This window comes from Lagenorhynchus albirostris, chromosome 3 (genome assembly GCF_949774975.1).
Source record: "Lagenorhynchus albirostris chromosome 3, mLagAlb1.1, whole genome shotgun sequence".
Classification (NCBI taxonomy): domain Eukaryota; kingdom Metazoa; phylum Chordata; class Mammalia; order Artiodactyla; family Delphinidae; genus Lagenorhynchus; species Lagenorhynchus albirostris.
In genome coordinates, this window is record NC_083097.1 from 167,450,175 (window position 1) to 167,472,214 (window position 22,040).

A 22,040-nucleotide genomic window follows, 5' to 3' on the forward strand; every position below is an offset into this window, starting at 1 on the left:
TGGCTGGGCCCCAGGAAGACTTCGTTTACTCACCACTGGCCCAGGGCCTTCGCTCCACAACCCGATTCTGATGGGTCTTGGACTCCTCTGAGCCCCATCAGGCATTATCTAATTAGAAATGGGGTTCTAAGGCACCTACAACCACATTCGATTCTCCAGTGTTTCATCAAGAAACCCTCAAGCTTTTCTAGCAACACAAACTTGCAACGAAGGCCTAAGTTCTAAATAAAACATCCTCCTCTCACCAAACAGTGACATGCCTGACCCATGGCTGTCTCTCCCCAGTTCCTCCGCCTCTAAAAGTCCCTGTGTTTGTGACCACCTAGAGGGCTGGGACAGGGAGGGTGGGAGGGAGACGCAAGAGGGAGGAGATATGGGGACATATGTGTATGTATAGCTGATTCACTTTGTTATAAGGCAGAAACTAACACACCATTGTAAAGCAGTTATACTCCAATAAAGATGTTAAAAAATAATAATAATAAATAAATAAATAAAATAAAATAAAATACAATTCCCTGTGGAACAACCAGTGTGTTCAAAAGGCAACTCTTTGTGGCCTCCCGGTGTGGGGGCAGGGGGCGGGGCGGGGTAGGTGCTATCAGACTCTCAACAGCAATTAAGATTCCTTAAATAGTCCCACCACGACTTATCAGCTGGAAATCGGCTCACCAGGAGGAATAGAAAACACCATAATTATAGTGCAAAAAAGCCGTACTCTGCACGCACTGGGCGAACTCTTGAAGACGGAGGATTCTGCTGCTATAAAGAGGTGAGTGATTGCTCCAGGGGATCAGTCCACCCTATCTTTACATTTAGACCTTGCTCTATTCTATATTTAGACCAATTTTATTGGTTTGTCTGCTTTGGGGGTAGGGAGAGGTGATGGACAGACAGGAGGAAGAGAGATGGGGGACTTCCCTGGAGGTCCAGTGGTTAAGACTCGCCTTTCAATGAAGGGGGCACAGGTTCAATCCCTGGTCAGAGAGGTCCTGCATGCTGCAAGGTGCGGTCAAAAAGAAACAAAAAAACAAAGAGACAGGGAAGAGGGGGAGGAGAAGAGGGGATGGGAGGGGACTGGCCAAGAGAGAGGAGACCGGACTCCAGATTGATTTCGGATAAGCTCTTCAAACACAGCTCAGATAAGGAAGCCCAGCTCTCAGCTCTAACATCACAAAGCAAAGACGCAAACCTGCCCGAGCCACCCCTCCCCTATATCCACTGGCTGAAGGACAGGGATGGTACAGCCAGCGAGGTGTCACCAGCTCACAGCCTGGAAATCGTCCGGGATGAGAAAAACCCCAGAGAGCATGGCTCCCCGCTCAGACGCTCCCGGCCCAGGCCCCGGGCACGAGCTCCAGCTGTGATCACAGGCCTGGACGCACCTGCATGGTCAGCCCCAGCTTCTTGATCCGGTCCTTCCCCTCCTTGGTCCAGGGCCCCGGCTCGACGTCATCCCTGCGCAGGAGGAAGCGCCACACCAGGAAGCCAGACTTGCCCTTCTCGGGCCAGTACCTCACGACCTGTGGGAAGAAGCGCGGGGTCAGTGACCTGGGGGCCAGGGGCGGGGGGCAGGCACGGGGGCCCCCACTCACCTTGTAGATGCCGTCATACCGGTTGCCCTCGATGGGGGCGTACTTGCTGTGCTTGCGGCCCTTGACGTTCCGCACCACCCGGACCGGCTTTCCCGACCGCCAGTCCTTGGCCTCGGCCCCTTTGAGGTCGTTGATGGGGGCAAAGCAGTTCAGAGCCAGCGCCCTGCGGGGAGAGCCGGGCCCACACGCTGGACTGCATCCCCCAGAGAGAGGGGGTCGCGGCGTCCCAAGCCCCCCGCCCCGTGAACATGTGACCTTTGGAAAGTCAGTGCTTGCAGATGAAGTCAAGTTCGGAGGCGGTCAGAATGGATTAGGGTGGGCCCTAAACCCAATGACCGGTGTCCTTATAAGGAAAGGGAAACTGAGGGGATTCCCCGGTGGGAACTCAGCGCTCTCACTCTCGAGGGCCCCGGTTCAATTCCACGTCGGGGAACTAAGATCCCACATCCCACAAGCCACACCGAGACATGGCCCCAAAAAAAAGAAGAAAAAATTTTTTAAATAAATAATTAAAAAATAAAAATTAGGACTTCCCTGGTGGCGCAGTGGTTAAGGATCTGCCTGCCAATTCAGGGAACACGGGTTCGAGCCCTGGTCTGGGAAGATCCCACGTGCTGCAGAGTAACTAAGCCCGTGCGCCACAACTACTGAGCCTGCGCTCTAGAGCCTGCAAGCCACAACTACCGAAGCCTGCGTGCCACAACTACTGAAGCCCGCGCACCTAGAGCCCGTGCTCCGCAACAAGGGAAGCCACCGCAATGAGAAGCCCGCACACCACAACGAAGAGCAGCCCCCGCTCGCCGCAACTAGAGAAAGCCCGCGCGCAGCAACGAAGACCCAACACAGCCAAAAATAAATAAACAATTTTTAAAAACATAATAAATAAATAAAAATTAAAACTAAATAAAAAAAGAAAACAGACACACTAGGGGACAGGGCCCCATGAAGACTGAGGCAGGGCTTGGAGAGTCACATCTACAAGCCAAGGGACACCAAGGAAGGACCCTCCCCTGGAGGTTCCAGATGGAGGACGGCCCCGAGACACCTTGACTTTGGACTCTGGGCCTCCGGAATTAGGCACGAATAAATTCCTGTTGTTCTAAACCACCCAGGTGGGCAGTGTTTTGGTACCAGAGCCACAGGACACTAACACGATGTGGGGGAAGACGTCACCCAGGAGAAAGCAGGTGGCACACAAACGCGGCCTGGGCCGGCAGGCCTGTCCCGACAAGGGGCACAGCGGCCTGGGGTCGGTGGACCGGAGGTCAGCTCAGCATCTGATGCAACGCCGCCACCTTCCTCAGGTGAGCAAGAAAGAGAGCTGCCGCCGCACAGCTGTTCTCCGTGCAGATGGCGGTTGGTAAAGAACGGATTTCTTAGAGTTTTAAGTCCAGACTTTTATCACTGCTCACGAGCAGTTCCTCACACTGTCAAATCTCCTCCGAAAATGAGATTTTTTTTTTTTTCTTGGCTGCCCCATGTGGCATGCGGGATCTTAGTTCCCCGACCAGGGATCGAACCCGCGCCCCCTGCAGTGGAAGCACGGAGTCTTAACTGCTGGATCATCAGAGAAGTCCCCAAAATGAGATTTTTTTTAAATGGCTAGCGAAATTTAAATATTCTACTAGACTAATACATGCACGAAAACGAACCCTTCCCTCTTTTTTAAAGAAAGATATTTAGGCAAAGAGCTTTCTGGAAAGAAATACCAATTTGTATTTCTACCAACAGTGGAACGCTAGTCTATGCCTTGGCATTTCTCAACACTGGAGAATTTGGGGCCAACTGTACAGGGTAAATAAATAGTATCTCATCATTACTTCAATGTGTTATTTCTTTGATCACTAAAGGTGAACAAATTTTCATGGCCACTGTAGATCTGTGTTACTTGGCAGAATGATTTGCATGTCCTTTGCTTTTTTCTGTAAGTTTTTCTTATTGATTTGCAACACAGCTCTTTACATATAAGGGCATAACCATCATCAGGTGTCATGTTTGTGGCAGACTTTTCCCCCAAGAGTCACCTGCCTTTTCATTGTACTTATGGGTTTTATTGGTATAATTTATAATACTTAGGTCATCAAATCTCTGTCTTTTCCTTTGGGCTCTGTGATGCTGTATCCCATCCTGTAATCGAGGCTCAGCAAACTCCTGCCCACCTGTGGTGTTGCAGATAAAGTTCTACTGCAACAGAGCTGTCCACACTCTTTTACATGTGCCCTGTGGCTGCTCACGTGCTATGACGGCAGAATTGAGTGGTTGCCACAGAGACCGTGCGGCCCACAAAGCCAAATACGTTTATTATCTGGCCTTTTGGGGGAAAAGTTTGCTTCAGTGCATCTGACTGACTCACAGGTGGACAGAGTAGGGAAGAGATGGACATTCGAGGTCCCTACGTTCCATCACAATCTTAATGGGAATCTAACTTCCTGCACATGAAAGCCCCAAATGGGACCCATCCCCTCCCCTGTGAAGCCACCAGAGGACAAGGCAGACAGACACGTGCTGGTGAAGATATAGGAACACTCGATTCTGCAAACCTGTTGGTGTTGGTGAGTTTCTGATCACAAGACTGCTCTGCAGTCCGCTTGTTACCGGAAAGGTCTCGTCCACCGCTACCTGTGTACGTGAACGAGTTCCCGTGGTCCTGAAACAGATACGGAGGGCAGGCTGAACCCTCCGCACAGAGGAGAGGAGAGACCCACTCAAAACAAACCCACACACACCCGTCAGGATGTCAACCGTCAAAGAATCAGGATGTCAGGATCAACTACCAAAGAAACAGATAGTAACAAGTGTCGGTGACAGTGTGGAGAAACTGGAACCCTGTGCACAGCTGGTAGGGATGGAAAATGGTGCAGCTGCTGTGGAAAACAGTATGGAGGTTCCTCAACAAACTAAAAACAGAATCACCATATGATCCGGCAATCACACTTCTTTATACCCAGAAGAACTGAAAACAGGGCCTTGAAGAGATTTTTGCAGATCCAGGTTCATAGCATTACTCACAGTAGCTAAAATGTGGAAACAACCCAGGCATCCACCGATGCATGACTGGATGAACAAAAATGTGGTCCGTCCACACACTGGAATATTGTTAAGCCTTAAAAAGGAAGGAGATTCTGGGCTTCCCTGGTGGCGCGGTGGTTGAGAGTCTGCCTGCCGATGCAGGGGACACGGGTTCGTGCCCCGGTCCGGGAAGATCCCACATGCCGCGGAGCGGCTGGGCCCGTGAGCCATGGCCGCTGAGCCTGCACGTCCGGAGCCTGTGCTCCGCAATGGGAGAGGCCACAACAGTGAGAGGCCCGCGTACCGCAAAAAAAAAAAAAAAAAAAGGAAGGAGATTCTGACACATGCTACACCGTGGATGGACCTTGAGGACATGATGCTCAGTGAGATAATCCAGACACAAAAGGACGAATACTGTGATTCCACTCACAGGAGGTCCCTAGAGAATCAGATCCACAGAGACAGGAAGTAGATGGTAAGGACAGGGGCTGGGGGAGGGGCTGGAGAGTCAGCGTTTCCTGGGGACAGAGTTTCAGTTTGGGAAGATGAGAAAGTTCTGGAGATGGACCGTGGGGATGGTTGCACGACAGTGTGAATGTGCTTAATGTCACTGAGCGTGCTCTTAAAAATAATTAAGATGGTTAAGTTTTACACTGAGTATTTGCCACAATTACATAGAAACAAGACCAGCTTCCCACACTCACCACGTCGTCCTCATACCCTCCAGCCAGGACCAGGGAGTACGCCCCATCATTGCTCCGGCCGTGGATGCCTGCCACGTGAGGTCGATGGACCCCAGACTCGCTGACCTGTGAACACCACCGAGAAATAAGTGGCACCTCCTGGACCAGCCGCTGCTCGACGGCCCTCTTCGCTCCCGCCTTTGGAGCCAGCGCCTGACTCTTCCACTGAAAGCATCACTTCTGTTATGAGAACCTCTGCCCCCGAGAGATCGAGTCCTGGCCACACCAGGGAAGGACCTGGCGTGAATCCCCAGCCTCCTGCCCTTGGGATAGCCCTCCCCAGTGGAGGGGCTCCTGGAAGGCCGGGGCCCGACGTCTGCAGGTACCTGGACTCTGAACCTCCACATGGTGCCCACGGGGATGCCCGGGATGGGGCCAAAGTGGTTGGACGGCACGATGGTGCACTCCTTGGTGCGGCCCACGCACGCCATGCCCTGTCCATTCCAAAACAGAGGGGAGAGCAGCGTGAACGGCCGCAGGGGCGTGGGGGGCGGCAGGGGCGCACGGGGCGCGGGGGCCCCTCACCTTGCCCCAGTCCCGCTGAGAGGACGACGTGGCCGACGCCATCTTCGCCTTCTTCTTACTCTCCTTCAGCTTCTCGCCTGCCTGCACCACCTCGCTGGAGTCGATCCGGCACTCGGGGCAGTACCTGTGACCACAGGGACGTCACCCTCTGCCCGTGGCTGCACGGCCACCTCCTTCCAGCCCCCTGCCGTCCTGTGCATCCAAGACCGGGGCGGCGGCAGGGGGCTGAACTTGAATCCACGAGCGTGACATAAGAAAGCGAGTTCCTCGGTCGCACGGGCCACATCTGAAGTAGCCGCGTGTGGCGAGTGGCGCCCGTGGTGGACGGCGGACCCTGACCCCCTCCCGCTGGTAATGGCAGTGCCTCCCACGGCGAGGCCAAGTCCAGCCGGCACGTGGCAAACTCACAGGGCAGCTCGACGGCACCTGTTCCCTGCCGTGGACTCGGTTTCCCCAACTCCACAGGGAGGGGACGGTGCAAACGACAGCCACTGCCGTTAGCAGGTCGGGGTCCTCAGACCACAGCCCAGTGTCACAACCGTCCCCTCCAGCGCTGGGGACACCCGCTGCATTCCTGCCCACCTTGCCTCCTCCCTGCAGGGAGCCAGGGCCCAGGCCTCGCACCCGCCCCCACCGTCATCGCGGGGTCACCGGCAGCCTCCGGGCACTCACCACTCCTCCTCGGTGGGGATGCTGCTGAGCGGCGGGCACAGGCAGTACGTGTGGAAGGCCATGTCGCACTCGTCGCACAGCAGCTGCTTGTCGGGGTCCTGCTTGCCCCCGCACAGGTGGCAGGCGCACATGCGGCACGGCTTCCGCTCGTCGTCCTTGCAGTGCTTGCAGGAGGGCCCGCTCTTCCCTGGACACGGGAGGATGGGGTCAGCTCGGGCAGGACCCCGCCACACCGGGCGCCCTGCCCGCCCACTGCAGAGGGGCGGGATCGGAACTCACTTCTTGTCGGGTTTTCCACCATGGGGTTCCCCTCGCCAGGGCGCTCAATCTTGAAAACCTCGTCCACAAAGATGATCCGACAGTCGTTGAGAGAATCATCCCTGTGAGAGACGGGCCGTTAGGACATCCCACGGGGCCAGCCCTGCCCAAGCGCCCGAGAAGACTTCGCCACGTCAACACAGTTCTCAGAGCCTGTGAACAGCTCCGCCTCTAATTGCATCAGAGAAGAGGCTGTTGCAGGGCACTGTGAACTCGATTAGCTACTCCCCTTGCAAATTCAAGTCCTACCAAATCAGGAACAAGGTGAAAACAACAGACAAACCAGAGTTTCATCATGCGATGCATTTGAGAGAATCATTTCTAACTTGCGCGTAGACAAGGCCCAATTAACAAGGCCCAACAGGCAAAAGCAACAAAGTAAGGTCTGATCAAAATACAAAAACTCCTCTAAGTTAAAACGACCCCAGGGATCATCTCACCACCTCCATCAAATCATCCCACCACCTACATCATCGGCAACCATCTAGGGAAAGCAAATGCAAGTCAGGTGTATAATTTCACACTGTCTGAGAACCACATTCAAAGAGTAAAAGCAGATGGAATCAATTTGAGGATGTTTTATGTAACCCAGTGTATACAAAATATCATTTCAACATGTAATAAACATTAAGGAATTATTAACAAGCTAGTTTGCATTCTTTTTCAGCGCTACATCTTTGAAATCCATTGTGCATTTTACACTCACGACGCATCTTAATGTGTCCTGGCCACATTTCAAGGGATAGGCAGCATGTGTGGCTCGTGCCTGTGAAGCTAGATGGGAAGGTCCAGATCTACCCACCAGTTCACAGGAAACACAGGGAAAGAGGAACAGAGGAACAGAGGAAATGACACCGTGAGGATGCTGGTGGGAAATCCAGACTGTGCAGATTCTGTGGGACAAACAACCAGGCTTCCCCAACAAATAAATTAGTCTGCCTGCCAATGCAGGGGACAGGGGTTTGAGCCCTGGTCCTGGAGGATCCCACATGCCGCAGAGCAACTAAGCCCGTGCACCACAACTACTGAGCTTGCGCTCTAGAGCCCACGAGCCACAACTACTGAGGCCCACGTGCCTAGAGCCCGTGCTCTGCAACAAGAGAGGCCACCACGGTGAGAAGCCGGTGCTCGCCGCAACCAGAGAAAAGCCCATGCGCAGCAATGAAGACCCAACGCAGCCAAAAATAAAATAAATAAATTTTTTTTTAAAAAAGAGAGAGATATCTGCCAACCTAACTGAAATCTGTGGACGTTACTTAGATCTTAAACAAATAATTAAAAAAAAGAGTGAGCTAATTGGAAGACTGAACAATGACTGGCTATATGTTAAGAAATTAATTTTTATGTTGTAATAATAGCATTAAAACTATGTCCCTTTTTTAATATCCCTTTAAAAGAATCATTTTGAAGAAATATACTTGAAAATATTAACAGATACAATGAGTCGACGTTTGGGAGTTACTTCAATGTAACGGTGGTGGTCATAATCTCAGATGAAGGAAAATTAAAAGAATTCATTTCTAGCCAACACACCTTTATAGAATAATGAAGTTCTTCAAATAGATAGGAAATTAAAAAGGAAAGCATCTTGGAGGAAAAAGAAGGAAGAAAGAATAGAAAGAGCAGAAATATGGGTCCATACAATAAATTATGCAGGGCTTCCCTGGTGGAGCAGTGGCTGGGAGTCCGCCTGCCGATGCAGGGGACACGGGTTCGTGCCCCGGTCCAGGAGGATCCCACATGCCGCGGAGCGGCTGGGCCCGTGAGCCATGGCCACTGAGCCTGCGCGTCCGGAGCCTGTGCTCCGCAACGGGAGAGGCCACAACAGTGAGAGGCCCGCGTACCGCAAAAAGAAAAACAAAAAAACAAAAAAATAAAAAAAATAATTTATGCTCCTTACGGGTTTTCTAAATCATATATGATGATTGAAATAAAAACCATAACACCATCTGATGCTCAAGGCAGTGACTATAAAGGAATGTGAATGGAAGAAAGATTTCCACACTTCCCTCAAAGTGGGAAAAGAGATACCAGTATGTCACACGTTTATATGATAAAATCCAGAGAAACCACTGAGAAAACCGTATAAAGCAATACACTCCAAAAGACCATCAATAAATCAAGACAGAATCCTAAAAAATGCTTACATAACCCACAGGAAGGACAGAAAAAGAGCAACAGGAAAAAGAAACAGAGAAAACAAATAGAAAACAAATAACAAAATGGCAGGCTCAAGCCCTAATATACTAATAATTACCTGAAATGTAAATGGTCTAAATACAACTGACCCTTGACCAACATGAATTTAAACTGCACGAATCCAGTTATAGGCAGATTTTTTTCAATAGTAAATACGGCAGTACCACACAATCCCCAGTCGGTTGAATCCTCAGATGCGGAACCACGGATACAATGGAACCGCAGAGATGGAAGGCAGACTGTAAGTTAATGCTCAGATTCTTATTAACTGCACAGGGGTCAGCATCTGTAAACCCCGAGTTGTTCAAGGGTCAATAATGTATGCCAAGTGGGACTTCCCTGCTGGTCCAGTAGTTGAGACTCTGGCTTCCACTGCAGGGGGCACAGGTTCGATCCCTGGTCAGGGAACTAGATCCCGCACGCATGCCACAACTAAGAGTCCACACGCTGCAACTAAGAAGTCCGCACGCCACAACTAAACGATCCCGCGTGCCACAACTAAGACCCAGCGCAGCCAAAATAAATAAATAAATGTTTAAAAATAAATAAATAAATGCTTATATCAGACCTACAATAATCTAAGTTGCTACCTCAAAAAAAAAAAAAAATTACAAAGATGAGACCAGGGAATTCCCTGGCGGTCCGGTCCAGTCCAGTGGTTAGGACTCCGACTTGCACTGCAGGGGGCATGGGTTCGATCCCTGGTCGGGAAGCTAAGATCCCACATGCTGCAGCTATAACTAACTAACTAACTACATAAATAAAAATATTAAAAAAAAAGAGAGCAGAAATCAAAGAAATGGAAAACAAGAAAACATAAAAAAGAAACCAAACAAAAAGCAGGTTATTTTTAACAATCAAATCACTGTACCAGGGCCGAGCCCTGGGCCCTTGCCCCTCAACGCCCCCATCGGTCTCCTCCCTGGTCTCCCTGCGGCTATGCTGCCCCCTACAGTCCATTCCCAGCTCGGCTGCCCGAGTGATGATTCCTAATCATAGGTCGAAGCCTGTGGCTCCAGTGCTTTCAGATCTGATGGCTGCCAGCAACAGAGAATACACACCAGTTCTGCACCACTCCCGGCCATACCCTGAATGCTTCCTTCCTCCCTCTCTCCCTCCACTCCAGCCCACTGGCCTCCTCGCAAGGCCACAAATGCACCAGGAGTGGTCCTGCCGCAGGGCCTTTGCACTTGCTGTGCCTATGCTCAGGACACTGTTGCCCCGATAATCATGTCTATATACAATACATACAATGGAGTATTACTCAGCCACCAAAAAAGACGTTCATCATGAAACATGGACGAACCTTGAGAACATTATATTCGGTGAAAAAACCCTGACACAAAAGGACAAATCCTGTGTGGTCCCACTCATAGGAGGTGCCTAGAGTCATCACATCCAGAGACGGGAAGTAGATGGTGGGGGCCAGGGGCTGGGGGAGGGGCTGGGGAGTTAGTGTTTCATGGGGACAGAGTTTCAGTTTGGGAAGATGAGAAAGTTCTGGAGATGGATGGTGGGGATGGTTGTCCAGCAATACATATGTACTTAATGCCACCAAGCTGTGCACTTAAAAATGGGTAAGATGGTAAGTTTTCTACACACACAGAGGCAAGGAAGAACAGGGCTCGGCAAACATTTTCTGCAAAGGGCCAGATGGTAAATATTTTCGGCTCTGTGGGCCACACGGTTTGTTTCACAGTTACCCAGCTGTCCTCTTGGTGTCCTCCTAACACTGAGCAGCCACAGTGAATCAGTGAACAGATGGGCGTGGCCTGGTGCCAATAAAACTTTATTTGCCCATCAGGGGCGGGGCCGGCTCTGGCCTGCGGCCAGCAGCCTGCTAATCCCTGATGTGAAGGGCACCTCCATGTGGGTGTGTGTAGTTCGGTGTACGTTCAGGCCTGTTTGTGCACAGAGTAGCCCTGGAAGGCGCCGGGAACCATCATGTCTCCAGAAAGAGGAGAACCAGGTGACCAGGGGACAGAAGAGAAGGGAGAATATTAACTGTGTGGCCTTCGGTACTTTCTGGATTTTGCCCCTTTTAGACTTTTCACCTGTTTGCCAAATTCAAAACGACAAACAAAAGAGAACAAGGAAGCTTGACATCTCTGCCTGGGGCCCAGAGACAGTTCCCTAGGCGGGGTGAGCAGGTGGGGCGTGGAGACCCAGAGAGGAGGCAGAGGCCAGGCAGAGGCCGGCAGAGGCCGGCAGGCACTGACTCACCCGATCCTGACGTTGGCGTGCAGCTCCCGCACCGTCCGGGTCTCACGTTTCCGCAGGATCTCCGCATCGTACCAGAAGCCGCGATCCTTGGGGTTGTCAGGGTTGTAGTTGACCATGACCATCTGGCCCACCTCCAGGTCCTGCCATTTGATGATGTGTCGGGCGCGAGCCCGGACGTTCCGTGAGTTCATCTGCACCACTCCGTTCTCCGGGTAGCTGGGGGAGGGGGGGAAAGCCCCACGCTCAGACCCCAGGTGCCAGGGGACCTCACTCACTTGACGAGAGAGAGAAGCCAGGCGGAGAGGGCCGCCTGGTGTACAGGTTTGGGTTGTGCTCATCACAGCAGACTGGAAAGCCCCCTCCCCATGATCTCATTTGCTGGTGTCAAAAACACACAGCTAGGGCTTCCCTGGTGGCGCAGTGGTTGAGAGTCTGCCTACTGATGCAGGGGACGCGGGTTCGTGTCCCGGTCCGGGAAGATCCCACATGCCACGGAGCGGCTGGGCCCGTGAGCCATGGCCGCTGAGCCTGCGCGTCCGGAGCCGGTGCTCCGCAACGGGAGAGGCCACAACAGTGAGAGGCCCGCATACCGCAAAGAAACAAACAAAAACAAAAAAAACAAAAACATACAGCTATAGTGACACGTTCCAATTACAGAAGGTGTTGTGGGTTGAACTACATCCTCTAAAAACCTATGTTATGATTCCAACCCCTAGCACCTTGGAGTGGGACCTAATTTGGAAATAGGGTCGTTGCAGATATAAGGAGTTCAGATGACATCATAATAGAGTGGCCCTAAACCTAGTGACTGATGTCCTTACAAGAGAGGATGAGACGCAGACAGAGGAGAACGACACAGGAAGAGGAGGCAGAGGCTGGTGGGATGTGGCCACAAGCCAAGGACTGCTGGTCCCACCAGAAGCTGGAAGAGGCAGCAAGGATTCTCCCCTTCAGGTTCCAGAAGATTCACAGCCCTGTCGCCACCTTAGTTTTGGACTTCTGGCCTCCAGGACTGTGAGAGAATAAACTGTCAGAGCAATGCTAGTGGTACTTTGTTACGGCAGCCATAGGAAACTAAGACAGCAGGAAATGCGGGGAGGGAAGAACTTAACTTCTTCCACATACATGTGTTGAAAGTGATTTTTGTAAAGGGATATACATTATTTCGTTTATGTAAATGCAACATACTAGAGATTAGAAAATGATAGGAAGTCATTATTCTGGATATGCAGGAATATTCCAGCCGCCTCAAAAAAGGCATAAAATAATTGAGCTAAAAGTAGCATATTCTATTAGCAACAAAGTTAAGCCTCAGCTGTGAGGGGGACAACCCCAAATCTATTGAGACTAGCTCTATAGCCTGGTACTCATTATTTTTCCTAACAAACCACCAAGTACAAGGGCTGCCCAGCTTTTCCTGTGAAGGACCAGATAGTCAATATTTTCGGCTTTGTCATCGGAAGGTGTCTGTTGTGAACATTCAACTCGGCTGCTATTACCACGAGAGCAGTCACAGACAAGGTGTAAACGAATGGGTATCGGTGTGTTTCGATAAAGCTTTATTTACAAAAACAGGCTGTGGGCCAGATCTGGTCTGAGAACTAGAGTTTGCAACCCCTGACCAAGAGGATGGGAATGTTGCAAAAACTGCAATTCACTCATCCAATTACTCCCGTAATTCTTAGTGCTCAGCTTAGGATGTGCCAGAAACCGATGTAGACAGTAGGGACCCGGCAGAGAACCACAGAGCGTGAGCTCCCTGTAGGCAGGCACAGTTGCCCTCTGTGAGGTACTGAACTGTATCCCCCAAATTCATACACTGAAGCCCTAACACTCAATGTGACTGTATTTGGAGACAGGGCCTTTAGGGGGTGTCATCAAAGTTAAATGAGGTCAAAAAGGCAGGGCCCTAATCTAAGGGGATTGGTGTCCTTATCAGAGGAGGAAAAGACACCAGAGCTCACTTGCTTGCACTCTCTTTCTCTCTCTCTCTCGCTCGCTCCATGCACACAAAGGCCATGTGGGGATGCAGTGAGAAGACAGCCATCTACAAGCCAGGAAGAGAGCCCTCACTGGAAACTAACCCTGACTGCACACTGATCTTGGGACTCTCAGCCTCCAGAACCGTGAGAAAATAAACATCTGGGCTTCCCTGGTGGCGCAGTGGTTGAGAGTCTGCCTGCCGATGCAGGGGACACGGGTTTGTGCCCCGGTCCGGGAAGATCCCACATGCCGCGGAGCAGCTGGGCCCGTGAGCCATGGCCGCTGGGCCTGTGAGCCATGGCCGCTGGGCCTGTGCGTCCAGAGCCTGTGCTCCGCAACGGGAGAGGCCACAACAGTGAGAGGCCCGCGTACCGCAAAAAATAAAAAAATAAAATAAACGGCTAAGGTTGAAGCCGCCCAGCCCGTGGTATGGTATGTTGTTACAGCCGCCAGAGCCCACTCAGACACCCTCTGTGTTCACAGACAGGAATCCCCCATGCCTATCGCAGGGTCTGGCACACAGTGAGTGCTCCATAAGTACTGTGTATTCCGGAGAGGGAGAGAGAGGACACCTAAGATGGTTTCACACAGTGCTATGTGGTATGAAGAAGACGGCACAGGAAACAGGCAGACTGCAACCCTGAGGGGACGACTGGGCAGGGTTTTCCGACGAGGTCCCCACGACGCTGGTCCTCAGGGTGGGGGGGCCTCTGTGTGGTTTGGGAGCACAAGGGTGGGGTCTCGAATTCCGATCATCACCCCCAACGCAGTTCCAAACTCCAGGTCCCACGTCCACGGAGCCGCTGCCCCAGGCCCGCCTGCCCCGCGGATACTCACTCGTCATATTTCACGTGATAGACGATATCGTCCTCCAGCTTCGGGCTGGAGGTGGAGCTGCAGGGCTCGTCCTGGGCCGGCACCTTCCTCGTCACCCTGATGACCTTGGCCTCAAACCACGCGCCCATGTTCGTGTCCCTCGCGTCCACGTACTCGCCAGCCTGCGGGGGCAGAGAGCTCTCACTCGGCCCAGGGAAGGGATGCCTGACGAGCAAAACCGCCAAGAGCCTGCTTTGGTTCCTGGGCCCGGATGCTTCTCACTGTGGCACTGAGGAGGCGGGGCCTGGGTCGTTCTCCAGAGGGAGGCGGTCCCGGGCCCTGGGGGGGTCGGAGCAGCATCCCTGGCCCCACCCACTCGATGCCAGGCGACCCCCAAGTCATGACAACCACAGATGTCCCCAGGCACCGCCCAGTGTCCCTGGGGGCAGAACACCCCTGCCGCGTGGCCCAGGGAGGCCAGAACTGCCCATTTTTCCGTAGAAGCTGGGAATCCAGATCCTTCCGTGAAATGTCATGATCTTAGAGGGAGGATGGCAGCGGATCAGGACTTTGACAGCCCCTGCGAGGACCACAGGGAAGACACCCACAGGCCCGGACACGGGATTCTACTTTAGGGGTTAGGAAGGAATCCCTGAGTACCTATGTTTACACCAAGGAACCCTGGGGAGATGGTCACGACAGGACGGGGGTGCCCAGCCTCGGGGATGGAGGGCTGGGGGGCGCTCCGGGGTACAGGCGCCAACTGGGCGGAGCACATCGACCCCGGCCTCCGCGGGAGCCCCACCTTGTAGAGGCCCAGCTCCGTCTCATCCCACTCATCCTCGTCGGCCTTCCCTTCCGGCTCGGCCGCGGCCTCGCCACTGTTGGAGGACTTGTCAGACTCGCTCTGGGCCAGGCAGCAGCCAGAGTCCGTGTCGGAGAGCTCAGAGTCCCTCTCCTTGCTGCCACCACCGGTGCCACCGCTGCTGGGGGCGGGCAGCACGAGGCTCTGCCGGACCAGCAGCTGGATGGTATCGTTCAGGCGGACGTCATAGTCAAACAGCGTGTGGCCGTTCTCCATCTGCAGGGACACAGGACTAGGTCAGCAGACACAGAGAGCTCACCATGGGCGAAAGACCGCACCAGCCCTCGCGGAGGCCCCGCCCTGGAACAGACCACCGGCAAGTGAAACCTGCCCACGCCCCGGGGTGCCCAGTGACCACTTCCCTCAGGGTCCCCAGGCCCTCTCAAGTGAGGACGGCTGCTGCCACTTGGGGAACGTTCCCCGGGAGCACACAGCCTAACCCCGCTGTGCCGTGGCTACGCATCGGGTATCAGGGGAGGTGTTAATACTTTATGTGCTTTGGAACTTCTGTTACAGTAAACACACATCACCTGTACCCCTGGCTCTCAATCGAGGGTGATCCTGCCCCCAGGGGACGCTGGGCGATGCCTTAGGGACATTTTTGGTTGTCATGATGGGGTTGGGGGCGCTAAGGATCCCCAGGATGGCCCCCACAGAGAATGACCTGCCCTGATGTCCACAGTGCCGGGGAGGGCGAGGGGGGGAAGCTGGCCTGCATGAACCAAAGGGTGGGTGCCCCGTGACATCCACCAGGTGCCTTATAAGGCTCTAGCTCAAACCTCATCCACTCAGGCCGCCTCTCTATTAACTCCTTTGTGCTAATGAATTCCACCCACACTAGTCACTGGCTGATGGGTAGCCTGGGAGCCGGTGGGGCATGACTCATCAGGTGTGTGAAGCAGTTTGTCTTCTGAACTGCATCTCTAGGGCATCCCTAGGGCACAAAAGGCTTTGCACTGGGGCTTTTATTAGAAGCTGCCCCAGGGCACTCCACCAACACCCAAGGATGATCCTCGGCCTCCAGAAGACCCTAAGGCAGGCTCTGCTGACCTCCGGTGATCACTCTGTTGGTGGGGGGGGGCCCATCATGGACACCGCAGGGGGTGAAGGTTGAGCAGCACCCCCTGGATGCTGGGAGCACCCCCCACCCCGGTCGTGACAACCAACTGATGGCCTCAGACATCACCCAGTGCCCCCAGGCAGAACAACCTGGTTCAGAAGCGGTGCCCTAAAGGAAGGAAGAACACACAAAAGATCGGCTTTCCCTCCTTCCCACTTTTCAACCCAAAGCTGGTGGTTCAAAGGGCTGATTGCCATTGATATGCAAACAGCACCTGGGGTCACAGGGAAGACAAGTTCCAGGGCACTTGCTGCAGTAGTTGTTAATCCTTATTCATCTTATTCATTGCAAACCTGAGGATCAGATGGCTGATTGACCCCTCTTCCGGAGAAAGGCACATCTGAACACGCCAACACTTGCCTGCAGCTGCAGGGGCCACCAGGGTCCCTCCAAAGCCCACCCTGGACATCCGGACCCGCGCTACCTGTTCACCCGGACCCCAGCAAGAGCCTCCAATGTGCCCACCACTGCCCAGATGTCAGAGGGGGCCAGGGAGTGAGAGAGCGCCAGTCCTCCAACACGGGGCCGACCCAGGACAGCCGTGACAGCGGGGAGAGATGACACGTGTGGTCACAGCAGCATGACGCTCAGAAGCCCAAGGGTGGAGCAACCCAGGGTCCACTGACGGGGGAATGGATCAACACAGGGTGGCCATCCTCCCTAAAAAGGGGTGAAGCACTGACACTTGCTACACTGTGGATGGACCCTGAGAACACGATGCTCAGAGACAGAAGCCAGACACCAAAGGCCACACACTGCCAGAATCCACGGATAGGACGTCCCTAGAGGAATCAAACAGAAATTGGATTCGCGGTGGCCACGGGCTGGGGAGGGGGCTAAGGGAGTGATCAATAAACAGTGCAGGACTTCCTTTGAAGGTGATGAAAATGTCCCCAAATCGACTGTGGCGATGGTTCAAGTCCCCGTGAATACACTGAAAACCAGTGAATTGCACACTTTAAATGGGTACATTGTATGGTATGCAAATTATATCCCACTAAAGATTTTTTTTTTTTAAAGAAGCATCTGAAAAGGCTACAGACTGTATGATGCCAACTATAAGACGTTCTGGAAGAGGCACGACTATGGAGACATTAAAAGGATCAGTGGCGGCCAGGAGGTAAAGGAAGGGAGGAAGGAAGGGAGGGAGGGAGGGAGGGAGGGACGAACAGGCGGAACACAGAGGCTTTTCAGGGCAGTGACACTATTCTGTATGACACCATAACGGTGGCTACACATCATTACACATTTGTCCAAACCCATAGAGTGTACAACGCCAAGAGTGAACCCAAATGTAATCTATGGACTCTGGGTGATGTTAATACGTCAGCATAGGTTTATCAGTTGCACCAAATGCACCATCTGGTGGGAGACAACTGTGCACAGTGGTGGGGGGGGCGGGGCAGGGGGTATATGGGCAATCTCTACCTTCCTCTTAATTCTGCTGTGAACCTAAAACTGCTCTAAAAATATAAAGTTTGTTAATTTCTAAAAAAAAAAAAAAAAAAGTAGATGGAAAAAATAAAAATAGATGGAGAAAGACAAGTGTCTCCAGCACCACTATCATAAGGAAACCAGCAGAGAGTAAGCCAAACGTCATTAAAAACGATGACAGGATGCAGGCACCCGGTGCCCAGTGCCTCCACAGCCGGGGAGACACCCCTCAGCACTGCGGACATTCGGGGCCGGTCATTCTCTGTGTGGGGCTGTCCTGTGCACCGTGGGGTGTGGAGCAGCCTCCCTGGCCCCATCCACTCGATGCCAGGAGCAGCCTCCCAGTCGTGACAACCGCAGACGTCCCCAGACACCACCCAGTGTTCCCAGCGGGGCCGCATGGCCCCGGGTGAGAACCACTGAGCTAGAGGCCCTCAGGTGCGCACCGGAGGGACAGGTAGCCCAGGGCCCACTATGCTCACGGCAGCATCGTTTGCAAGCAAAACCGTGACTGGTTCCTACCAAGGCATGTTACACAGCTGCGTGTGACAGTTAAACGCAGGAAAGTAGATGCGTCTGCCACACACGTCAAGGGAGGGAGGATGGTTTCAGAGGATGGGAAATAAACGGAAGCACCCGGAGGGGGGGGGCAGGGGGGAGAGCCGGGGCCGGGCTTCTGTTTTGCAAGGAGCACTGGGACGGAGGTCAAGTGGGAGATGGGGCAGCAGAGCTAAGGGGGGAAGCGGAATGCACCAGAATGGAAGCGGGGGTGTGTGCAGGGAGCAGCGGGGAGCAGGGGTGGTCAGGACCGGGCCAAGGACCCGCGGCTAAAGACGGGGGTGGGGGGGGGAGGAATCCTGAGGGAGCCATGGAGGAGCCGGGTTGCATACCCACTGGTCTCCTCTCTCCCGGCATTTTCTACCCATGATACCAGCCCCACACGTCTGTGACGGGTCTGAGAGCCCGAGAGACAAGAGGCACTCGCACCCACACACCCGCACCCACACACACTCCCCCCTCCCAGTGCACATTGGACAGAGGCACAAGCAGGGTGGGCTGGGTACGGAAGGGGCCACGCGCTGGAGCAGGCTGGCCCAGGGCTCTGCCTACAGGACGGAATGCACAGGCTGGTCTGACTGCTTCCTGGGACCACCTCTGGAACATCCCAGAAGGGCCCCACAGTGGGCAGGAAGGCGCTCGCACAACCGCTTGCCGTGGTGAGAGGGTGTGTGTCGGGTGTCCCTCTCCCCAACGCTGCTGGCCCGAAGCTGTGCACAGCCCCTTGGGAAGCGCAGCGGGGGAGGGCTGGCCCCAGGCAAAGGGACCAAATGTGCCGAGTCTAGGTTCCTTCTAAGACCCTAAAACTCCAACTGAGGCTACAGGCATTAATAAAAGCTGCGCAGAGTGAATGGCAGGCGAGCAGTACCTGAGGTTGCAGGTTCTCACGTTAAAATTAAACGTGCAGTTAAAATCCTGCATAACCAAAATTCCAGGTGAAAATCCCTTAAACTGCCTGTAGTAAAACATATACACATGGTTTGGGGCAGGTGACCCTGCTCCGCAGATTCAGGTGTAAAGGCAAAGCCGCCCAGGGCATTTAGATCACATCCCTCTCTTTTAATCGGGAAGTTTCCCGGACATTGGGAATTCTGGGCACACGCATGGCACAAAGTGGAATAAAACACAGAGATCGCTTTACAACACAGCTTCCTCTCCGAAGCCTGGATTCAAAGCTCACCACAGTGACACTTCCGGCTCACTTTCTGCCCCCTCGGGGCATTTTGTGGGGATACTTTTCAGGCGCTGAGTGCTGCCCAGAGGTAAAGAGCACAGGCTATAAACACCCCTGGGCTTGGCAAGGGGTGGTTCTCCTGCAGGCTTAGAGGCGGCCATCAAGAGCAGTGGAGGGTGTAAACCAGACCGCAGTCCCCCTAGGAGGGCGCGTGAGCTCCAGGCCAAGACGGACCTCCGGCCAGAGGAGGGCAGGGGGGTCTGTAACGCCTGATGGCCGGGCTGGGAGAGAAAGCACGTGAGACACCACGCGGCCTCCCCTCCTGGGGCTATGGCCCCAGCCCACACCTTCCCATCTAGACCTCCAGGCCTCCGCAGCAACCTGGGGTTCAGGCCAGACAGACTGATGGATGGACAGGGAGGGGAGGGAAGAAAAGGTACGAAGCAGGACCCCGGCCGTGGCACAGGGGCACATTTCCCACCAGGGCGGGGTGGGGGGACACGACACAGAGGCACAACCCTCTCTTCACGTCCCAGCCCATCCATGGGTAGGTCCTGACAAGTGAACTCTGCTCTCTGACCCCGCCGGGCCACAGCCGAGGCTATGCCCTGGAGCGGCATTTCGGGGGTCTGCAAGGCCTAGGCTCTCTATCGCGTGGTGACATCGTGATGTCACTGGCCATCTTCGGCCTCGTGATCCTGCAGGGGTACCAGAGCCTGTGCCTAAGGGAACGTGCCCTCGTGTTTTCTCGAGCTGTGAACTTTTCTCGGCTTCCAATTTCTAATAGGATAGGTGTTTTGTAAATAAAGTTCTACTACGACCTGAATCAGGACACACCCATTCATTTGTGCTCGGGGTTCAGTTCAGGACTTTCGATGGCAGAGGTGAGTGGACAGATCGCACAGCCCACAAACAGTTACCACTGGGTCCTTAACAGAAAGGGTTTGCTAATCCCTGACCTAGAGGGCATGTCTCCAGCCAGGAGCTCTGGGGGTGGGGAGGAAGGGACCCTCCCTCATGCAGCCCAGCCGGAAGGACAGGTCTCCAGGAGGAGACTGTCTTATTTGCCGCCTAACCCTGTCCTTTGGGAAAACGGGCTGACATTCAGGAAAAGCCAACCCAGCAGGGACATCTGGTGAGGCACTGTGTCACGAGTGACCCTCCAAAGGCCATTCCTAGGATGCCATTTCACCTGATCTTTCAGACTGCTTTCCTTAAGTAAATTACCTACTAAATCATCAGTTCTCAACTGGGGACAATTTTGCCCCCAGGGAGCACTTGGCAACATCTGGGGACTTTGTGATCTTTATGACTGGGGGAGGGTTCCTGGCATCAAGTGGGTCAGACCAGGGAGGCTGCTCCACACCCCACAGCGCCCAGGACGGCCCCCCACGGAGGATGATCTGGCCCTGATGTCAGCAGTACCCAGGGGAAGGCCCTGCACCAAATGATTTATTGCTCCTTTACCGTGAACCAGGCGCGAAGCTCAAACACCAGCCCCCTCCCCGCACATCCCTGCATCCATGACCTCACTGAATTCTCACCGTGCACATGTGGTGGGTCCGCAATTAGCCCCACCTGATGGGAAAGCACAGAGACTGACCCTGGCCAGAGACACTTGGCCAGGGCACTTGGGAAGATTAAGCGCAACCATTGTACCTGACTGCGTTAAAGGCACCACAAACGACAGCTACTGCTATTTTTCCGGGCAGCCAAAAAAAAAAAAGAGGCGCCAGATGCCTCTCGCCTTCGCCCAGGCTGGGCCGGCCGCCTGGCGTCCCTTCCCCCATTCGGCTCCCTGCATTTCCGTCAATCAAGTGACATAACCGCCAACCTATTCAGCCTAAGTGAGCCGCCACGAAACCCTCCCATATCCTGGAGAAAGACTCAACTCTTGTTCTGCATTATTGGCTCCGTCGACCTCACTGCAGACCTTGGACTGAGATGCCGTTTCTTTATAAAGGGAAAACAAAAGAAGGGAAAGGATCTCGAACACTCTCTAGAACATTCCGTAAAAACAACAGCTCTCTTGCACCCGCTGGAAATTGCACTGCTTCCTATCGTGACTAGCCCAGTCTGTTTGTAGACCTGACTTGCTTCAAGGTGTTATTGCTGCGTGCCTTTGTTCCCCACCCTCCTGGCACCATCCACACCTCCGGTGAGGCTGGGCCACTTCCTGGTCGCGCAACCTTGGGGAAATTGCATCACGGCTGAGGCCTGGCCTCCTTACCCGGAAGACAGAACTGGCTATGCATTGGCCCGCTGAGCGGGCTGAACGCAGAGTGAGCGCAGGGAAGGGGGTGAGTGGCAGTTAGAGGTCCCGTGGGAACGTGGAACCTTCTGAGAACTTCAAAAGCTGTGTTATGAGGAGAAAGGCAGGGTTCAGAGCTGTCTCTCAGCGCCAATATCCTGATGATTAGAGGCACGATGCTTATCATCACACTTTTTAACTCACACAGACGTTACGAAGGCTTTCGTTAGCCTTCGTGTGGATCACCTATTATGTTCCTGATGCAGGGAGGCAGCGGTTTGGTTACATGGGTGTAGACGTTTGTCAAAACTCCAAAAAGTCCGCTTAAGACGTGTCTCTCACTATATGCAAATTACATCTAAAGAAACAAGAACCACAAACATTGTACTCTAGTTAAGGACAGGCAATGCTAAAGGGTTTAGGGGGTGACGTGAACCAGTGCCTGGAACTTTCTCTGCAATGCATCCCCCAAAATAAGATGGATTGGTGGACGGATAGAGGCAAGGGAGACAGCTGCAGTGATAAAGCAAACGTGGGAAATGTCAGTGCTAAGAG

At 53.6% G+C, this 22,040-nt stretch overlaps 1 protein-coding gene across 5 annotated transcripts in view; it reads right to left on the bottom strand.

The window, feature by feature from the left end:
- Positions 1 to 22,040, bottom strand: part of UHRF1 (ubiquitin like with PHD and ring finger domains 1) — a 33,094-nt gene that overhangs the window by 7,900 nt on the left and 3,154 nt on the right. For 2 of the 5 annotated variants that reach the window (XM_060145493.1, XM_060145492.1), the window contains exons 3-12: positions 14,889 to 15,164; positions 14,105 to 14,265; positions 11,285 to 11,500; positions 6,824 to 6,924; positions 6,545 to 6,731; positions 5,873 to 5,996; positions 5,674 to 5,781; positions 5,309 to 5,512; positions 4,136 to 4,242; positions 1,386 to 1,758 (exon numbers count right to left, since the gene is read on the bottom strand). In XM_060145493.1, the coding sequence (XP_060001476.1) occupies positions 1,386 to 1,758; positions 4,136 to 4,242; positions 5,309 to 5,512; positions 5,674 to 5,781; positions 5,873 to 5,996; positions 6,545 to 6,731; positions 6,824 to 6,924; positions 11,285 to 11,500; positions 14,105 to 14,265; positions 14,889 to 15,164 (1,857 nt within the window). The remainder of the gene's footprint in view (positions 1 to 1,385; positions 1,759 to 4,135; positions 4,243 to 5,308; positions 5,513 to 5,673; positions 5,782 to 5,872; positions 5,997 to 6,544; positions 6,732 to 6,823; positions 6,925 to 11,284; positions 11,501 to 14,104; positions 14,266 to 14,888; positions 15,165 to 22,040) is intronic. The other 3 variants (XM_060145496.1, XM_060145494.1, XM_060145495.1) reach the window with 3 other exon arrangements.